The 22104-nt window shown below is 44.2% G+C and overlaps 1 protein-coding gene across 1 annotated transcript in view; it reads left to right on the top strand.

The window, feature by feature from the left end:
- LOC308463797 (claudin-34-like) overlaps positions 1 to 22104 on the top strand; it is a 156248-nt gene that overhangs the window by 76630 nt on the left and 57514 nt on the right. The window contains exon 6 of the mRNA XM_080982520.1: positions 941 to 1038. Within this exon, the coding sequence (XP_080838646.1) occupies positions 941 to 1038 (98 nt within the window). The remainder of the gene's footprint in view (positions 1 to 940; positions 1039 to 22104) is intronic.

Raw genomic sequence — 22104 nt, 5'->3', positions numbered from 1 at the left:
GAATGAAAGAACAGAGCAACAATGCTGTATCAAATGAAGGGTCTAACCTAGAGATATGCTACCAGTGGTCTTTCAGATATTGTTGTCTGACAACTCCCACCATCTCTGATTATTGGCAATGCCATCTGGAGCTACTGGGAGCTCTGAAAGGCCACTGGTTAAATCTAACTCATTACTAGCAACTGCTCAAACAGAGGTTGCCCAACACAGGAATAACCAGTCTGGAGTCACAATTCAGGATTGGATTATCACCAATATGGCACACTGCACTCGGGGGGGGGGGGGACCCCTCAATTTCAGATTTGTAAGAGGACTGGTGAGTCACAATTATTTTATATACACCTTAAATCTGGTAAGAACATGCTCTCATGTGGCTAGTGTATCATCTCAGGCAGAATGCATTTAGTGCAAATGTATCTTGATTTCTGACTGTTGCCACATTCCAGAAACTCCACGATTGGTCTTTCAATTTTTAAACAATTGTTTCGTCAAAAGGATGAGAGAGATTATCCTTAGTACTGACATCAGGTTTCTAGTGTCCCAGGGTTTATTTAAGAAAGATATTTATAAACACCTGAATGGCTCCAATTTTATGATCACAAAATAAAACCAAATGTAACTGTGTAATGCAATGCTTTTCATTCTCCTGCCCACCTTCCCTTTAATGTGAATTTGTTAGGCTATGACAGCAAAATACACCTATTGAAAAGTGCTCACTTGGGGGGAAACACATTGGGAGCTAGAACCATGAAAAAAATATAGAGAAAGAAAAGCTGCCATCACAAAGGGACCATACACACTTTCCCTCACTTTGGTCTGGGTGTTCCCACTTGTGATTTTTGCCTTGGATTTTGCTTAGGGAAAGACCTCTGAAGCCCTGTTTTCCCATTCATTCTTCCTATAATCAATAGTCTGCCTTTTGTGTTGTCTCTACCTTCAGCTCCACTCACTCATTGCAGAGAGTCAGAGAATCAGACAATCATTCGGCATATACAAACGGATCCAGGACCCTTGCAATACACACATTTTGACCCCACAGTATATCTTTGGATTACAATTTTTACATGACTGACTGCTAAACCAGGAAAAGTAAACTGGAAGTAAAACTGGAAGTGTGCTGCCCTACCTCTCCCACTGCTCTCCAAGTTCCGTGCAAAATATCCCTGCATGTGGGAGTACACGTAAGGCCAACGTGCTTTGCTCCCTGTTTTTGGGGTGCCTTTTTTTGTTTGCATGTGTCACCATTTTTATGTGGCTGCATTTATTAGCACTGTGGGGTTCAAAATCCAGAAGTGACCCATGCCTCCAAAGGCCCTGAAAGTGTCTGGAATGGAGATGCCAGACTGAATGGAGAAGACTCACACCAACTGCACTTCTCCAAACCAAGAGTTGAACAGTTGGCTTGGAGCTCATCATGTAACTCATCATAACAACATGGACTAGACGAAGACAACTTCATCTATGCCTGGTGTTATGAGTTTTGGGAACATAGACTGTATGCCCAAGACCCTTCTAATCCCTGGATGCAGCAGCTGTTAAAATATAGCTTCCTGATGAGGTGACTGCCTGGGTGATGGGCCATTGAAGGGAACAAAGGAAGTGGATCTGTGTGAGGTGGGAAATGTGTGCTCCTCCCCCTCAACTGGCTGGTATATAAGACAAAGGTGAGAGTTGAGAGTTCAGTGATGTGAGCCAGAGGAAAAAGCAGCAAAAAGGCAGAGAGAGAGAGAGAGAGAGAGAGAGAGAGAGAGAGAGAGAAAGAAAGCACCATGCCTAATATCTGCTGGAATCCAAGGCTATGGCTATAGGAGAAACAAGACCTTCTTGGGGTGTTAACGCTCTGAACCCCACCATCGTAGGCTCAGGTTGTATATACAGTGGTACCTCGGGTTAAGAACTTAATTCGTTCCAGAGGTCCATTCTTAACCTGAAACTGTTCTTAACGTGAAGCTCCACTTTAGCTAATGGGGCCTCTGGAGCACAATTTCTGTTCTCATCCTGAAGCAAAGTTCTTAACCCGAGGTACTATTTCTGGGTTAGCGGAGTCTGTAACCTGAAGCGTGTGTAACCTGAAGCGTATGTAACCCGAGGTACCACTGTAAGTGTAAATAAACAATATATCATAAAGACAGCACAGTCTCTGCTGTGCCTCATTCCTAAAGGAAACATGAATCCTGAGTAAGCACCTGGAACCCCTGGAGTCTCACCCTGCTCAGAGATTGAGGTGGCGTGTGACACTATTTCAGTCTCAGTCTCAGTCAGTTTTATTGCACATAGCCAAAGGCTGCTGCAATGTACACAGAATTATTTGACAATTAAAAGAAAGAGACACTATTTAACATAGGAACATATGAACAGTCTGCTGAATAAAGCCAATGGCTCATCTTGGTCCAGCTTCCTGCTCTCAGAGTGGCTGGCCGGATGCCTTTGGGACCTGAACACAACAGCACTCTACCACTTAGTCCAGCCCCCTGCAATATTGGAATCTCAACTAAAGCATACATATAAACTCTTCTTAAATCAGTTCATAACAAACTGATGCAAGAAGACAGAGAGATCTCCTTATTTGGAACCAAGATTAGTATTCCTTTTATTGCACACATCATATCGTTGTTAGCAATGAGGGCTTTTATGCTCATGGTTAGACCAGTCAGGTCATAATGGGTTATAAATTGTAGGTGAATCAAGTGTTCCTTCTGCAGACTATGGTACATGTTCAGTCCCATTAAGAATAATGACGCGAATAACCATAAGCTATTAATTTTGATGAGCTCTCTCTCTCTCTCTTACACACACACACACACACACACACACACACACATTTTATTGCCTCACCTTAAGAACAGCAGATGCAGGCACCATATTAGAAGCAACGTGAAGCTTTTATCATTCACTCCCTAGTTATGAAAAGCTGGAGTGTGTAGTTAGAGTTTGCTTAACAGGCTGATCTTCAAAACCCTCCAAAGAAATTTATTTTGTTAATCGGTGCTAGAGAAAAGCATACATTGCCTGGTCTGAGAACACGCAATGCAGACAGTTTGTTGAACTTAGGCAGGTCTGGGTTTGGCTGGTGTCTAGATGGGAGACAAGCTTGGACTGCATGATGGAAGAAAGGTTGGATGTAAATTTACTAAATAAATCAATATAGTCTGCTAGAGTACGGTTGTATTAAAAGTGTTCTTAAGAACTTCATGGGGAGAGAAGGGGCTGCTAGAAGGATCTTTAATTATTTACATTGTAACAATACAGCACAATGCCATTCTATCTATCTATCTATCTATCTATCTATCTATCTATCTATCTATCATCTATCTATCTATCATCTATCTATCTATTTCTCTATCTATTTCTCTATCTCTATCTATCTATCGATCTATCTATCTATCTATCATCTATCTCTTATCATCTATAATTTTCAAATTTACAAACAATCATCAAACAAATATTTTTCCCCAACATAAATTCCCATGGACTTTCCTCCTCCCCTTTGTGGGTCCTTATGTTAACACCCCCCCTCCCACATCTTCTCTGTTAATCCAATTCTATTAAATCTCCATTACAACAATAGTCCAACATTTAAATACAAGTGTCATTCCAATCCTACTAATAATTGTAATTGTTTACAGTGATTTTAAGGTAAATCATATATTTTCCCCATTATTAATCCCCCCCCCCCCCGATTCCCAATTCTTCCAATCAGTTTTGCCATTTCTGCTTAATCCATCAATTTAATCTGCCATTCTTCACTGGTAGAGACTGTGCCTTCTTTCTATCTCTGGGCTAATAGTATTCAGGCAGCAGTGGCCACATATATAAAAAGTCTCTTCTGGTCCCGTGGAATTTTGGTACCTACAATTCCTAGAAGAAAAACTTCCGTTTTTTTTAGGAAAAGGTTATTTTAATCATTTTTTTTCACTTCATTATATATCATCTCCCAAAATTCTTTTACTGCTTTACAGTTCCACCACATGTGGTAGAAGGTGCCCTCCTTTTCCTTACATTTCCAGCATGTATTTGACCTTGCTTTATTCATTTTAGCTAATTTGCTAGGGTTAAATACCAGTGATACACCATTTTCATATAATTTTCTTTCAAAGCATAACATGCCGTAAACTTTAAATCCCAGTTCCATAACCTCTTCCATGCTGCTAGTTGTATATTATATCCAAAATCCCTTGCCCCATGTATCATAACTGATTTGACCTGTTCGTCTTTCGTATGCCATTCTAATAATAGTTTATACATTATTGAAAGTAATTTAGTCTTATTTTCTAATAGTTCTTTCCCCAATTTAGAGGTTTTTGTCCATCTTAAATATATCATTATGTTGATGGTGTTGTAACTAATCAGTTAGTAATCCTCTTATATCTTCATACCTCTTTAATTTCAACTCATGATCTACTCCCATTAATAGTTCTTTATAAGATGCCAGTCATTTCTCTTTTTGTTGTCAGGTTTTTTTTGTGTGTTTTTTTTAGAGAGATCACCTCCAATGGGGAAAACCACCATGGTGTTTTTTGTTCTAATGAATTCTTATATTTTTCCTGTACTTCATAGATCGTTTTCCTTATTACCTGGTTTAGGAAAGCTCTATGTAATTTAATGTTCTGGCAACACAAATATGCATGCCAGCCATATCGAAGCACAATGCCACTCTAGATGAAGGCAGAGAACTCACAAAGGAGACAGAATTTGCAGTGGCATAATTCTATCATAATGTGTTTGCCCTCCATCTCTCCCAAGTAAAGTGTGATATAAACCTTGTCCATCAGCATATGACTCCTTTAGGATTTATGTGCCTAAGCCTGAGTGGGTATGGAATTTCCTGAAAATCTTCATTGTGCTTCTTCACATGAAACTTTCCCAATTTCTGACATGTGCTTTGATCTTGATGATCTTGATGAGTTATTTCCCCCCACACTTTGCTATAAGTAAGAACACGTTCCACCTTCGCCGCATCAAGCAGTTGGTCCCTTACCTTTCCCACCCTGACCTGGCCACAGTGATCCATGCGACGGTCACCTCCAGGCTTGACTACTGTAATTCGCTCTATGCAGGGCTGCCCTTGAAGCTGTCCCAGAAACTCCAGCAGGTGCAGAATGCTGCAGCGAGGCTCCTCACGGGGTCTCTGCCATGGGATCATATTCACCCAGTGCTTTTCCAGCTGCACTGGCTCCTGGTGGAGTACAGGGTCAGATTTAAGGTGCTGCTTTTGACCTTTAAAGCCCTTCACAGCCTAGGGCCCTCGTACCTACGGGACCGCCTCTCCTGGTATGCCCCACGGAGAGCCTCAAGGTCCATAAGTAACAACACCCTAGTGGTCCCGGGCCCTAAGGAAGTTAGATTGGCTTCAACCAGAGCCAGGGCCTTTTCAACTCTGGCCCCGGCCTGGTGGAACGCTCTGCCTCATGAGACCAGGGCCCTGAGGGATCTGATTTCTTTCCGCAGGGCCTGTAAGATAGAGTTGTTCCGCCTGGCCTTTGGCTTGGAGCCAATTTGATTCCCTCCCTCCCTCTCTTTCTTTTTTCTTTTCCTTCTCCTCCTGCGATGAGGCGACATTTTAATATTTTAATGTTGTAATATTTTAATGTTGTGTTTTAATTTTGTTTTTAAGTTGTAATCATTCAACTTGTTTTTATTATTGCTTGTAAGCCGCTCTGAGCCCGGCCTTGGCTGGGGAGGACGGGGTATAAATAAAAATTATTATTATTATTATTATTACTTTATATCATGTTCTGCATATGTAAAAACTATACGGCGATGACCAATATTTATAAGCAAAAAAGGGTTACTGTACTGTGAAAGTACAACAACCTGCACGTTGGGCCACATTGTCTCCCCCTGTTGCGTGGGAGGAGGCAACCATTTTTAACTGCTGAAAGCCATATTCCCTCATGGGTGCTCTGTTTGGGGCTGCATGCTGAGTGTGGGCAGGACCAAAGCCAGCTGTGGGCAGTGCCAGAAGTAGGACACACATTCCTCTCTCCCTTTTCCTCCCCATCTGGTGTGAAAATGTGGGGTGGACACATCAGTCATGCTGGAGGTCTGAACTATAGTATTTTAATGCAGAGTGCTTTTGAAACTAGGCCAAGGGCTAGACGTGGTGGGGTGGATGGGTAGATGGGGAACCTCCAGCCTGTGGGCCAGACTTGTCCCATCAAGCATTTCCTATTTGGTCTGCAAGGTTGCTTTCCTGAACACACATCCACCTGCCCCACATCTGAGTTGTGGGGCAAGTAGATCTACAGCTTCACAAGGAAGGATTGAACTTCCTGCACATTCTTTGGTGTGCACGGAATTCAATCGCACTTGGACAGTATCTCTTTCCCACCTCCGAGGGCCAACTTTAACAGGTGGATGTGAGAACCCACCAGCTGGTCACCTGATGTCAAAATGACATTGGATGAAATGGGAATGACACCAGTTTCTGGTGAGATCTTACAATATCTTGCCGAAATCTCACAATATCTTTCTGGAAGCCATCACACAGACCTGGCCTTCTGTCCTAGCTCTGAATGTTCTGCTTCAAACAAGATGCCTTTCCATCGCTATAGCCCTATGAAATTATGACGAATTAGGCCTTTTTGTTCTTTCTTTTATGGAGAGATCCAGAATGGCTTCTTACACAATACTGTAAGAACAGAAAGGGAAGGAATACTTCAGCAATCACTACAGTGTCAAAAAACATCACATGGGAATGATTGATTTGCATACATTGCCTGGAGAAAGAAGCATAGAGACTTGGGAATCAGCTTTGTAAGACTTGTGGTGGGAGAGCTGTCTGAGTTTGTTATGTTTATTAATCATGCTCTTATGCAAATTGTGAGTAAATGGCACTTAAGTAACATTAAACTGGGATCTGACATCATGTGAATTTTACACAAACCTGTTATAATGCTTACAGGTTCTAAATCAGATCAGCCTTATCTTGTTATAAGTAGCCACACCCCTAGCTGTGGCTCCAGCAATGTGGATCAGGATATTCAGATAATTGTGGCATATGATGAAGCCAATCAATGCATTACCAGATTGTAAACATGACAGTGAGATGGTGGGAGGTGGAGAAGTCTCCATGGGAATGGCTGCCCCACCCAGCAATGTTAGGTCACATGCAGCAGCTGTCAAACACCAAGAATATCAAGTTAAGGTCTAGCTGCTTTGGAAGGGAAGTAGAAACCTCTACATTAGACTTTCAGAAGAAGCAGAACCATTCTGTGCTTTTCCCACATGGAATAAACGTTCCACTTCATTACCATCTTCTTTGTGTTAGATGAGTCAGCAGAGGTTGGAAAGTGGAAGAGTTAATTTTCTGTGAAACATGTGCTCCAATTCAACTATTATTGATGATTGCAGTTGTGGAAGAGAGTGGAAATGTCTCATTCAAAGTGAGGGCAATTCTTCTTCACACTGATTGGCTATAGTGCATACCTAAGAAAAAAAGGACCATTCAACATTTTTTTAGAAGGCTTGTTCTATGCCCAATAAGCAGGGGACGCTTTTGCCTGGCGACACAAAATATTGGGAAAAAGCTGTGCCATCAGCCCTGCAAAGGGGATGAGAAAGCCTATGTGAGGCTACTTTCCCTGGAACTCAGAACAATTTTGTTTTGAGAGCGCCCCACCTGCTCACACTCAGCAGAGCTTCCCAAACTTGGACCTCCAGTTGTTGTTGGACTATAACTCCCACCATCCCTAGCTAGCAGGACCAGTGGTCAGAGATAATGGGAATTGTAGCCCCCCCCCAATCACTGGGGACCCAAGTTTGGGAAACCCTGGGTTAGAGCCTTCACAGAGCAATTTTGGGTTGTGGGTTGACAGGGCTGGAAAGGAATTTTTCTCTCTCAACCTGTTTGGCAACTTGGTTGGGTTTTTCCACCTTTCCCTCAGTGAAATTATGGACTTTCCTTGTTAAGTGAAGAACATTGTTTGTATGAGGGTGGAAATGGCATTGGGCAGGATCAACATAGTATAGGGGGGCCCCATAAGGGGCCGGAGGGAAGGATTGACCACAGCACCCCAAGTTTGAGGTATCTGCCTGGTAGGAATCGGCATCCTGGTTGCCCGGTGAGACCTTGCTTGCTTGGCTTGTACCATGGCAAAGTTCAACATTGGCCGACTCCCATGGAACAGGTTTGGGGTAGCCCAAAGCTGGTGGATCCAATGCCATGCCAACTCTTACCCTACCTGCTGCTGTCAATAGAGATTTGGCCTGATCTTATCACATCTCCATGGTACAGTCTTCTTATTTTGCTGCTCTCGTGGGTCACACAATGTACCTGCATGGGCAATTACTGCATTAATACAGCTGTTGGAATGAGCAGTAAACAGGAGCAAAGTGATATGAAATGACTGCAGCAAGGTGGGATGAAGGAAGTAAATAATCTTTTGGATACTTCATCCTGCCTGCTTTTTTTCAAATCAAAAATTTGACTCTCACAAACACAATATTCTGGATGCATACCCTAATGAAATAGGCTGAAATTCATGTACAGCTATAATCAGAGCTCCCAGTTGTTCTGGGTTCAAATCTTCATCAATCAAATCAAGACAAACTTACATTTTGAAAATAATTCCATTCCTTCCTTGTGTGGGAGGGGCACACATTTGCTGCTCCCTCCTCCCCTGAAAGACGTTGAGAGATGGACTCTCCTGCAGGCGTAATGTGGGCAACCACATGGGGCATTTGCCCTATAGGGGAGAAGTGGAGAGATGGCTATTTAAGCTCACTCCACACCACACACACCTTCTTCCCATTGAACCTCCCTCCCTCCCATCCCCTTTCTAGTGTGGGCTCTGCTGGTTACCTTCTTTGAGGGGACTGAGTAGGAATTTTGACACTAATTGGCCTGTATCACATCTTTGTCACCTACTTCAACCTGTTGTGTGTTGTCTGTAGGACAGGAGTGGTTTTTTGTTTGAGTTTGGCTAATTGGCATTTGGTCTGGGTGGGTGAATGGATCTGCCTAATATCCAAGCCAGAGTGGTGTTGGGGTGAATATTGGCCAATGGGGTTCAGCTGAAACCCTCCCATCAATTCACCTCATTGGTTTTGGTTAATTTGGTTGAATTATTATGATTGCAGTTTCCTTTTTAGTTATATTTTAATAAATATAACCTGTTACCCATCTTTCTGGTCTCAAGTCCTCTTGGGTGTGTTGGCAAAGAGCTATTGTGGCTGAACTCACTGTTTCGTTTACAAAGGAGGTTACGCCAGTCCAAAATTTGTTTTTTTTTAAAGTAAGTCTATACTTTTAGTACCAGGAGATGGTGAATCACTTTCCCCATCAACAACAAAGTTTCTTATAATAGCTTCTCATATTCACATCTGTCCAGCAGATAGCTAGTGTAAGCTGTGAAACACGCACAGAGACACACACACAAACACAAACCTGTGAGCTAGAGGAAGGGAGGAGGGGAAAGAGTATGCTGTCATACCCACCAGGAAATGAGACTTCATTTTCACATTGACAAGGGGAAAGACTGATTTAATTTTGCTTCCTCCCACCTTTCTTTCTTTCTTTCTTTCTTTCTTTCTTTCTTTCTTTCTTTCTTTCTTTCTCCCTCTCTCTTCCCTGCCCCATTTCCCTCATTTCCCTTTTGCTTCCTTTCTTCCTGACACAGCCTGTTTTCTCATTATTTGAAATACAAGTCCTCTTCATTCCACAGTTTGTGCACTCCAGACCCAACGAATTAGAAATCAAAGCACAAAGTTGCTACCTAAAGGTAATGCCAGGAAATTATGGAGCAACCTTAAAATGGGAGTGGGTGTAGGCTGCATGTATACACAGACACAAGCATACACACATTGTCTGCCTAGGGTCATCTAGTGCCTATCTCTAGATGAAGGATTCTTATTGTGAAGAGAGTTTGAATCTTTAATGTCAAGGGCGGGAAAACATTTTTCAGCCATTTGGAAAACCTTCCAGGGGTCACATACCAGCTCTGGTTTTCTGGCTGGAGGCAAGCATGACAGATCAATGGGGACAACTCTGAACTTGGTACAACAGGCTATACTGTATTCCAGCTACAGAAAAGTCTGAGGTTTCAACCCTCTTCCACTCAGGCCAGCAATGCAGGATGAAAGCAGTGAGCAGGGTGTGGGGCAGGTCAAGTGAAGAGTGCTGTTTGGGGAGGTGACATGGCTCAGGGGGATTCCTGAGAAATGGATACAGAGGCCTGTAGGGCTGCATTCTATTCCTGACCCTGTGGTTTCCCACCCCAGATTTACATTCATAGTTAAGGTAAAGGTAAAGGGGCCCCTGACCATTAGGTCCAGTCGTGACCGACTCTGGGGTTGTGGCGCTCATCTCGCTTTTCTGCCGAGGGAGCCGGCATACAGTTTCCGGGTCATGTGGCCAGCATGACTAAGCCGCTTCTGGCGAACCAGAGCAGTGCACGGAAACGCCATTTACCTTCCCACCGGAGCGGTACCTATTTATCTACTTGCACTGACGTGCTTTCAAACTGCTAGGTTGGCAGGAGCTGGGATCGAGCAACGGGAGCTCACCTCCGTTGCGGGGATTCGAACCGCCGACCTTCTGATCGGCAAGTCCTAGGCTCTGTGGTTTAACCCACAGCGCCACCCGCGTCCCACATTCATAGTTATGTGTATGCTAAAAATCAGCGAAAAGGTAATCAAGTCTTTACATCAGGGTCAGGCATTATACCGCTTTAAAGCAAGCAGAGTTGCAGCCTCTGATTCTGGTGCTCTTTTACTAGTGGTAATGCAGTCATTCCATATCATCTGGGTCATCTCACCCTACAATACATTTTCCCTCAGAGTGAGGCATGGTGGTTGAGGAGGCCTCTGAGAGTACCCACACTTGCTTTGCAGTGGTGACAAATACCGTTAGGAATTTCAGTTTACCATTGTGAAACTTTGAACAGTATTTGCTGCAGCAACAGCAAATACACCCTATGAAGTTTCACAGCAGAAAAATCTGAAGCTTTTAGACAGGCAGCCTATGGGCCACCTTATTCACAATGTTTCCTCAGACTGAGGCACAGCTGAGCAGGTAGACAAGCAAGCTGGCTGGGGCTGATGGGAGCAGGACTCCAACAACATCTGGAGGGACTAAGGTTCCCCCTGCTTGAAACACTTCTGATCTTTCCATCCATGAGAAGTTCTGACAATTGCCTTGGGAGCGTGGGAGCTCTGACCAGCAATGTACCAGTGGTTGCCAGTGCCTGGGGCATGTATGCTGGGCAGGGTGTGTGTGTGCCAGCCAGCCCTCACAACCAATGCCACCAGAGCAACCCCAACCTCACCAGAGCAAAGTGGAGCAGCACTAAGCTGTCTGCCTGCCTGCGCAGGGGGGAGCCCAGCTGGCCAATGGACGTGGCCCTTGGCAGGCAGAGAGGAGAACCAGGCTGCGCTGGGGGTGCCTGGGGGGGGGGGTGCCTGGTTCGCACCCCCTCAAAAACCATGCACCCAGAGCCATCACTCACCAGACACTCCCCACACTATGCCCCTGGCTGTGACAGAGTCATATTATTAAATGGCAGGTTACAGAACATTCCAACTTACTATTTAGATGTAATGGCAGTAGGGGACTATGCAAGGTGCAAACTTAAACATGGCCAGGAGAAAGAATAAGCCTATTGTTTTCTAGATTCAGTGACATAATGGTCCTGTGATTGGGCAAGTGAAATGATGGTCAATGGAGAGTATATTCTTATTCTTAATGTGCCACTTAGTGCCAAAGTAGGCTCCTAAGTGGTTTACGTGTATAAAATCCAGTGACACAAGCACTGAAATATAAAATCCATAATTAAAATACAAAACAAAAGAAATCCCATTATAAACATACATAATTAAATTACACAAAAAATAACCTCCTTGCAACAGACAGTTTTAGTAAAACAGGTTAAGAGATCAAAGGTATACTGCTGTAAACAAGTGTGTTTTCAAGAAAATCTTTAAAAAACACACAATTTTTAAAAAGCTGGTGGAATGCCAATGTAGATGGGGCCTTTTGCACTTCAGCAGGGCATGCAATCTGTAATGCTGGTGTCACCAGTGAAAAAGCCCACCTCCATGTGATAAACACTGATAAACACCAGGCTAATGTGAGACAAATTAGATTCCATGTGTTAATACCAGGAAATGGTGAGGATGTTGGTCTTTCGCGTAACCTGGTCCAGTGTTGCTTAGGGCTATCTATGCAAATGCAGATTCCTTAGTACTGCAGTGGCAAGATATGTGCCCAATAAGGGGCACTACTAGGCTGCAGCCTCTGGACCAGCTGGAATTACAACCCCTTGGGAAGAGCAGCAGCAACCCATTGTTAGGGGGTAGCTGTCAGAGTTACATATATTCTTCTATGAGCTTGCTTGTGTTGTGCTTGGTCCTGTGTTTTGAGAATGGGAATGAATGAAGAATAGAATAGAATAGAATAGAATAGAATAGAATAGAATAGAATAGAATAATACATAGCTAAGAAGGCTTCCCTGTGGCCATCAGCTAATAATAGAAGATTTGGAAAATAATTTTAATTTGAAAAGAAGAGAGGAAGAGGAACAAAGGCTTCACCCTTGGAGTCTTCCAGATAATTAGAGCAACAGAGAAGCATGCCTGCATGGGTTCCTCCTTTAGAGCATAGTAATTGATACAGCTGTGGGTGGAATATTCACGTTCACAAAACTCTCTGAAGTAGCCCAGGCCTTAAAAGGCTTGCATGCAAAGAAATCCCAAGAAGTAAGACAGGACTTTGTTTAGAGCTGCATCTTAAAAGTCCGGTCCTAGGCAGCCATGATGAATTTCAATTCATAGACTTAGATTGGGAATTTAAAGACAGGGTCTTCTTCTATTCAGCTGTGCTGGGTACAAGTGTGTGGGGTGGAGGGAGACATCACTTCCACTCTGCAGGCTTGCATGGTGAAGCAAATTAGCAATGGGAACTATAAGGAGCTTTACAAATCCACACTGCTCTTTGCCAGTCTCTTCATTCTCATTTCCTGCTGTTTGGCTATTGCTAGCAGATTGTTGTTTGGTTTGTTTTTACCTACACTACTCATGGAGGACCATCAGGTCCAGGTGTCCTTTGTCAACAACAAATTCTCCCTGTCTTTTGTGTCGAATATATGCTATATGGTAATTTATGGACCTAATAGGTATCTAAAGCCATTTTCACATAACAAAATATGTATTTTATCAAAGTAATTGTTGAACTGAAATAATAATAATAATAATAATAATAATAATAATAATAATAATAATAAATTTTATTTATATCCTGCCCTCCCCAGCCGAAGCCGGGCTCAGGGCGGCTAACAACAATAAAATAGTACAAGATTCTAAAAACATTTCATTATAAAAATTAATTAAAATCAAATTGTTGGCAACCCTTAAGCTAAAATTCTGTGGAGATTGCCAAAGGAGGGAGTCAGGCTGCACCCTGACCAAAAGCCTAGTGGAACAGCTCTGTCTTACAGGTCCTGCAGAAAGATGTCAAGTCCCGCAGGGCCCTAGTCTCTTGTGACAGAGCGTTCCACCAGATTGGAGCCACAGCCGAAAAAGCCCTGGCTCTAGTTGAGGCCAGCCTAACCTCTCTGAGGCCTGGGACCTTCAGGATGTTTTTATTTGAAGACCGTAGGACATACCAGGAGAGGCGGTCCCATAGGTACGAGGGTCCTAGGCTGTATAGGGCTTTAAAGGTTAAAACCAGCACCTTAAACCTGATCCTGTACTCCACCAGGAGCCAGTGCAGCTGGTATAGCACTGGGTGAATGTGATCTCGCAGCGAAGACCCCGTAAGGAGTCTCGCCACGGCATTCTGCACCCGCTGGAGTTTCTGGGTCAGTCTCAAGGGCAGCCCCACGTAGAACGAGTTACAATAATCCAGTCTGGAGGTGACCGTCACGTGGATCACAGTGGCTAGGTCAGGGCGAGAGAGGTAAGGAGCCAACTGCTTAGCTTGGCAGAGATGAAAATATGCTGCCTTTGTTATAGCTGTAATCTGCGCCTCCATGGAGAGGGAGGTATCAAAGATTACACCCAAACTCTTAACGGACGGTGCTGGCACTAATTGCACCCCCGCAAGAGATGGGAGTTGCCCCCTCAATCCCATATCATCCCGTCCCAGCCAGAGGACCTCTGTCTTCAAAGGATTTAACTTCCCACGTAACCATCCAGCCACAGCTTCCAAACATCTGATCAGTGTGTCTGGGGCCGAGTCAGGATGGCCATCCATCAACAGATAGAGTTGGGTGTCATCAGCATACTGATGGCAACCCAACCCAAAACTCCGGACAAGCTGGGCGAGGGGGCGCATAAAGATGTTGAAAAGCATCGGGGAGAGTATCACACCCTGAGGCACTCGACACACCATGGAGTGGCGTGATGACAATTCCCCCCCGAGTGCCACCCTCTGTCCCCGACCAGAGAGAAACGAGCGCAGCCATTGAAGGACTGTGCCCTGGATCCTCACGTCGGCAAGGCGGTGGTCCAGGAGTTCGTGATCGACCATGTCGAAGGCTGCTGACAGGTCTAGAAGAATCAGCAGCCCCGACCCACCTCGATCCAGCTGCCTGCGGAGATCATCTGTTAGGGCGACCAGAGCTATCTCGGTCCCATGACCAGCGCGGAAGCCGGACTGGAATGGATCCAAAGCCGATGTTTCATCCAGAAACCTACCAAGCTGTTCAGCAACCGCTCTACAATTAAGAAGCAGTTTATCTTATATTTTGGAAATGTACATCCACTTGTTTTTTTCCCTTTAATTTTTTTGGGGGCCCCCAAGAGAGTGGGGCCCTAAGCTATAGCTTTTTAAGCTTATAGGTAAGTCCAGCACTGACAGTCCTGCATGGCCTCGCTCAGCTTACCTGGCAGCGGGTAGGGGATAGGGTGTGCATCCTGCCCCTGTCTGGCTGCCGAGTGCTCATCCAGCAGCGGGAGAGGGGGGACTGGCGCACAGAAGGTGATGTTCACCCTCCGCATGCCCCACTCCCACCTGGCATGCAAGCGCTTACGCAGCGGTGGGAGGTGGTAGCCCCAACAATATTGGGGGGGGGGGGTCCTGAGCCCCCTGCACCAAAATTTTGAGGGGGCTAAAGCCCCTTCTTCCCCCTATAACCAGCACCCCTGCTTCTGAGTAAACACGAATAAACATTGATAGGATCAAGCCATACGTCTTCGTACGTACATGTGAAAGTGACCAGCTCATTGTTGTCCTGTGCTGAGCTCAGTGGAGGGAGAAGTCAGGCAACCAGGGGCGTACTTGCCTGGAGGCAGAGTCCATATGCAAAGTTCAGTCCAGTTCTAAGGTTAGGAGTATATCAGTTACAGGTAGGTAGCCGTGTTGGTCTGCCGTAGTTGAAACAAAATAAAAAATTTCCTTCCAGTAGCACCTTGTTGTTGTTGTTGTTGTTTAGTCGTTTAGTCGTGTCCAACTGTTCGTGACCCCATGGACCAGAGCACGCCAGGCACTTTTGTCTTCCACTGCCTCCTGCAGTTTGGTCAGTTTGATCCTTCATGGATCACTGCCCCCCTTCATGGATCACTGCCTTGCCGTGGCGAAGGGGCTTGAATAACTCAGAGAAGCTATGAACTATGCCGTGCAGGGCACCCAAGATGAACAGTCATAGTGGAGAGTTTTGACCAAACATGATCCACCTGGAGGAGGAACCGGCAAGCCACTCCAGTATCCCTGCCAAGAAAACTCCATGGACAAAGACAACAGGCATATAAAAGTAGCACCTTAGAGACCAACTAAGTTTGTTATTGGTATGAGCTTTCGTGTGCATGCACACTTCAGATTCTATGTGAACTGAGATACTCCTGACCTTAGAACAGTGGGTCAAGAAAGCTGAGGGTCCAAGTTCATGAGAAGCAAGAAGCAGGAACAACAAATGTTGTTTCCAGCAGCTGGCTGAGGCTGGAAACCCTGCTTAAGAAAGCTGGAGCCAGCTGGTTCACATCAGAAGCAAGAAGGCCGATCAGCAGCCGATGGAGTCACTCTGCCTTCTGCTCCTTCAGGCTGCTGCTCAGCAGGTGAAGCCATTCCTGGCCCATGGCACTCATATCTCCTGGAAGCTTAAGAAAAAGTATTTTCTGGATCCCACCCTTTTGGGCTTCACAATGGGAATGTAGTTCATTCTGCAGTATAGCAGAGGGAAAAGGTGACGATGGAAGAAGTTTTCCATCAGCCTGCATTGTCCATGGACCACCTGACACCATCCCTCCGATTCCAGCCATAGCCAGCCACTCTGCATGGGATGGAGCAGGGGAAAGTGACATTTCCTTTAACCTGTTTAGGGATGCCTGAGGAATTCAATATTTACAAAACTCAGATGTGAGATGACCTGATTCACACCTCTCAGCTTCATGTGCAGACTGGAAGTTAACTGTCCTTCAGATTTCACACTTCTCTCAATATTGTGATGCATTTCTTGTCTGTTAAAACATATCAAAATATGCACTTAAAACATGTATTGAAAGGAAAAACATTTGCACATATATTTAGGTAAGTTTTTTTAAAATGCAAATCAATGAGAAATGGAATGGGATTGTGTATAACAAGAGACAAAAATTATAAATTTATTTAAAATCTTTGTAATTTCAGCCACTGGCTTAGCTTTACTTTTACTATCAGATGTGTTCACCAAGCAATGGCATATTTATCATTGATCCATAATTCGCTTCTTTTACAACAGAAGGAGGAAGAATCTATGCCCTGTGAGCCTAATTATGGCCTGGGCCTCCCTATTTGTTCCATCAGGCTGCTTTTGCTAAGCCATGTACCCCAGCCCTAGACCTGACATCATATATGATGCCATGCTAGGTGGAAGGGGCCTTTCAGGCACCCATGCATGGTGCTTTGCAAGTTCTGGCAATCAGCTGATCACTGTGGCTTGCATAGTGGCTGTCTTTCTCCATAAAGTTTTAATTCAAACTATGAAAATGGGCCACCTGATGTCATTATGACATCAGGTGATTGACGAGTGAACACCCACATCCACCTGTCAAACAGGGGAAGGGGGTGGCGGAGATCCAGTCTGCCAGTCGCATCCAGTTCCCCACTGGATACTTAATTTTTTGTCCTTGCTGAAGATGTTACTTTCTGCTCTTGATGTATGCAGTCTATTTTTTAAAAATGTAAATGTACACATTTATGCCGTTACTTTTTGGGGTTTTTTTTAAAGTTAGAAATTTCTTATAAGAATTTTGTTCTTATAAGAAAACAATTAGAAAAACAACAAATAAAATGAATGCATGATGACACAGATTGGGAATAGAAATATTAGCCCAGCCTCACTGCATTGTACCTTAATTTTGTTAGCAATACTTTGAGATTCTACGCTGGAAAAGAGAAAGTGGAAAATTGCAAAGGACTGAAGAAATGTGGTCACTTCTGGACACCATATTTAAAGCAGGACATAGAAAAACTGTGCACATCTGGATGAGGGGAACCAGAGATGATGAGGAGTTTATGCACAGACCTTATTAAAGCAATAGCACTGACACGGAGAACTCAAAATCAAATGTCAAAGCACAGTCATAGGAAACACCACATTACTAATATAGACTCACCCACCCCTGCATGTCCCTGGAACAAAACCACCACCCCTTCCCTTAGCCCCCTTCCTGCTTCTGAGTTACACGGGCTTTCCCACTCTCTGCCCAAAGGTGGGTTTTGGTAAAGGGTTTTGCATATGCTTTGCATAGCAAAGCTCTGTAGCTCTGTTAGCAGTGGTGAACTTAGGTCCGCCACACCTCTGCCAGCCCTTGAGCTGCCTTCCCAATGCCTTCCTTTAATGTAAGGAGGTGCCCAGCTTCAGGAAGGAGGCGTCAGGATTCTGGCAGGGCCCTAGAGCCCTTCCACCTCCTTCCCAAAGCTGGAAAAGTGCAAACTAAGCTTGGGGAAGGAGGTGGGACAATTCTGGGACCCTGTCAGAGCCCCATGCCTCATTCCCAAAGCCCAGCGCCTCGCTTACTGGGCTTTGAGGGAGCATCTCCTCGGTTCAGCACCCACTGCTTAAGCACTGGTTGCACAGCTCTAAATCTGTCCCTGCTCTTAGGGGCAAACTACAGTCCTCAGGATTATTTGTGGGAAGTCATGTGCTTTAAATGCAAGGAGTGGATGTGACCTATGGCTCCATGATCTTGTGGTTCTAAGAGCAACCTGAAACCTGCTGGAGTTTTCAAATAAAAACAAGTTGCTTTAATGCAAGGTGACTGCTCTGTAAACAGTTGAGAAACATATTGTAAACAGAATCTTAGCATAAGGTACATTTGTTGCAGTTGAGTTGTTGTTTTTTACTTTAAAATCATTAAATTAAATATGCAGATTAAGTAAACAGGGGCTCAGTTCTAGTGTATATCTACCAATATGGTAACTTTTATTAACACTCAAAGAAAAAAATCATCTCCGGGTTGCACCTCAGGGGGTGGAGTTGACATTCATATGTAAAATGTAAGGGTGTTAATTGGTTTGACTTGGTTTTTTCAGAGAGAGGTGTGTGTGTGTGTGTATCACTCCATATGCTAATTAAAAACACGTCTTTGCCTATTAGTCTCTGGAGAATAGATTGTTTTTTCTTTTCCCTCTCCCCACCCTACTCCTCTTTCAACTGAAAGAATAGCTTTTCAATGGCATGAAATGTTTCTAACTCCAAAGGAAATCTCCTAGGAAACATTTTCCCCCTCTGAAAGAAAAGGAGTGATTTGTTGTTGTTGATAAAAGAAATGCATTACTTATTATTTGTAAAAAGGTAAGCCTACTATTTTTTCTTGACTATAAACTGAGCCTCATAAAAACAAATTAATATAGCTGCTATTATTACTATTAAATGTGAATAATTAAATAGAAAAAAGTAAAGGTAAAGGAGCCCTGACAGTTAAGTCCGGTCATGGACGACTCTGGGGTTGCGGCGCTCATCTTGCTTTATAGGCCGAGGGAACCGGCATTTGTCTGCAGACAGTTTTCCGGGTCATGTGGCCAGCATGACTAAACCGCTTCTGGCGAAATCAGAGCAGCACCGCCGGAGCGGTACCTATTTATCTACTTTGATGTGCTTTCGAACTGCTAGGTTGGCAGGAGCGGGGACCGAGCAACAGGAGCTCACCCTGTCACCGGGATTCGAACTGCCGACCTTCTGATCAGCAAGCCCAAGAGGCTCAGTGGTTTAGACCACAGCACCACCCGCGCCCCTAATTAAATAGAAACATAATGACATTCCTGTTATTTATTTATTTGAAAAAGAAAGAGCATGGAAGGAAGGAATCCTTGGAAGTTTTTGATGGCCATGAATATTTGGCACCCCAGCTGATGCTACATTGCAGATGCAATATATCTGACCAAAAAAAATGGATAGAAAATGATCAGAACTCTCACAGCTATAGGGCAAATTATAGGGGAGAGTGCTGTTCTCAGGTCCTGCTTGTGGGGTTCCCATGGGCACCTGGTTGGCCACTGTGAAAGCATGATGCTAGACAGTGTCCTAGTTCCTTTGACTAGAAGGGCTACTGGCCTGATCCAGTAAGCTGTGCTTCTGTTCTTAAATGCCCCCATAGCTTTATGGTTTGCCTGACAGCTTAATGGTATGTATGAAAAACCATGGGATTGAATTAATGTGGACTAGGTTCCTTCTGATTCAGATGTACACATAACTATGGGAGAACCTGATATAATTTGAACACTTGTCTTGATTCACTGTTCTTTACAGAGAACTATGGCATTCTTGTATGCGGTGGCTCGTTTGCTTTATCTGTTCATTTGAAGTATCCTCCCATTCACAGTACTAGAAAAGCGGATGTCCGACAGATGAGCAACCCAAGGCACTACTTAGTATGGGAGGGGTTCCCCCACACTTGTCACTAAGCCTTGTAGGGTTGCCATATTTTGAAAAGCAAAAAAGAGGACACATTTGCCGACTTCTGCTTTTAACTATGGATCTCTATGACGACTCTCATTTCACATACCCATGAAAAAGAGGGCATGTCCTGGAAAAAGAGGACACATGGCAACCCTACAGGAAAGGCTTTGGCTGAGGAAAGAAGAAGAAGAGTTTGGATTTGATATCCCACCTTTCACTCCCTTTAAGGAGGCTAACATTCTCCTTTCCCTTCCTCCCCCATAACAAACACTCTGTGAGGTGAGTGAGGCTGAGAGACTTCAAAGAAGTGTGACTGGCCCAAGGTCACCCAGCAGCTGCATGTGGAGGAGCGGAGACGCGAACCTGGTTCCCCAGATTATGAGTCCACCGCTCTTAACCACTACACCACACTGGCTCACAGAAGCTCCTTTGGGGTTTTACTGGATTCTACACTGTGTGTGTGTGTGTGTGGTGATTCAGGTGAGCTTTCCTCAATACCAAAAGGTGTGGCCAGTTGGGACAGAGGCAGTTAGCTTCTGGCTTGAGCTGTGCCAAGCTCATCCTTACCAAGGCAGTTAGGAGGAGGTTGTGATATAGTACTTGCCTTTGTGTTGCAAATTTCCTTCCTTAATGTTAATCAACCTTTGACCCTATTTTACTCCATATGTTTTATCCCATATTGTTAACTCATACCAGACATTTTGAAACCATTATGCTGGTCCTTCCCAGTCTGGCTTCCAATTCTTATTCAGGCTCAGTTCAAAGTTCTATTTGTAACATGTAAGGCTTTTCATGGGCTGGGAATAAATATATTGTATATTGTATATATCCCTGTATCTACCTGGGCTTTATGACAGGAGTGGGGAACAGGATCTGACAGGTAGTCCAGATCTTGAGTTGCCCAGGCTTCACAAGCCACTTTGACAGATGTCACAATGACATCAGGTCACTCAGTGTCAGAGTGCACTTCCAATCCTTTCCTTTCTTTCTTTTCAGGTGTGGCTTAAATTTTTCATGCCTGAAAATAAACTTTTGTTTCCTTTGCAGCCTGCCTCATGTGCTTCTTAAAAAGTTTCTTTGCACCCCTGGCTGGTATTGAAGCAGGGCATGCAAAGGAAGCCACCCCACGCCCCACATCCTGAGTTCAAGTTGGGGTGGAAATGAAGGTTGGTACTTTTTAAACTTTGGCCACCCCTTTCCTGGTGCCTGTGCAGGGTGACAGACAAGGCACCAAATTCAATAAAGCACTGACTTTCTTTGATGCAGAGGGAAAATCTAGAGCACATACAGAGTGCACCCTAATTCATTTTCAGGTTTTTTTGTGGCTTGATATTCCTGCAGCTGATATCAGGCCCTTTATAGATGGATGTGGTTTGCCCCAAATGGCAACATTTGAGTCTGCCAGCTGGAAAATCTCCACCACTACCTTAAGAGCATCTACAGAAGGCTTCCTCAACCTCAGCCCTTCAGATGTTTTTGGCCTACAACTCCCATGATCCCTAGCTAGCAGGACCAGTGGTGAGGGATGATGGGAATTGTAGTCTCAAAAACATCTGGAGGGCCGAAGTTGAGGAAGCCTGATCTACAGTGACACTTCTCTGAGTTCCACCTTATTCTGAAGCACAGATGGTAGCAACGAGAAAGGCAACCTTCTTAGTGATGGCCCCTTTTTGTGGATCATTTTCCTTGAGGAGAATCACCTGGTACCTACTTTAATGTGTTCCAGTGCCACAGTATAGGGCCACATAAAGAGACTTGGAAGGCCACATTCACCCCCCCCCCAGGCCTGAGGTTTCCACCCCTGACCTTAATAAAAATAAATAAAATTTAAAAGCAACTCATTAAATAAATAAATAAATAAATAAATAAATAAATAAATGTGCTTTACCTCTTTATTCTGGGTGTGGGTGCAAAAAGGATATCAGAATTGTGACCTAGCTAGACGCCTGACTTTGCTCTTTCTCTGTAAGCCCTCCCCTCCCTATTTTCAGTGGAAGGAAACCAGCCAGTAGAAGTAAACATTAGATGACAGGCAAAACTAAGACCTCTGTGGCTCTTTTCCCGCAGATAGCCAATGTGTCTTGTCACTTCCTATTACAATGGAAGGGTCTTGAATCAAACTCAACGTGAGACTGCCATCTAACTTTCATAGATACAGTGTGTGTTTTGATTAGACTGTCCATATGTTCAGTTGGAACATGAAATGGCACACTAACATATCTGGCTAATGGCAGAGTTGATGCCATGTTGGGCCAGAGGGAGCTGTCTTGTAATTTCAGCAGCCTCTGAC

This window comes from Podarcis pityusensis (assembly GCF_964106645.2).
Source record: "Podarcis pityusensis genome assembly, chromosome: 15".
Classification (NCBI taxonomy): domain Eukaryota; kingdom Metazoa; phylum Chordata; class Lepidosauria; order Squamata; family Lacertidae; genus Podarcis; species Podarcis pityusensis.
This window is presented reverse-complemented; position numbering and strand designations above follow the sequence as displayed.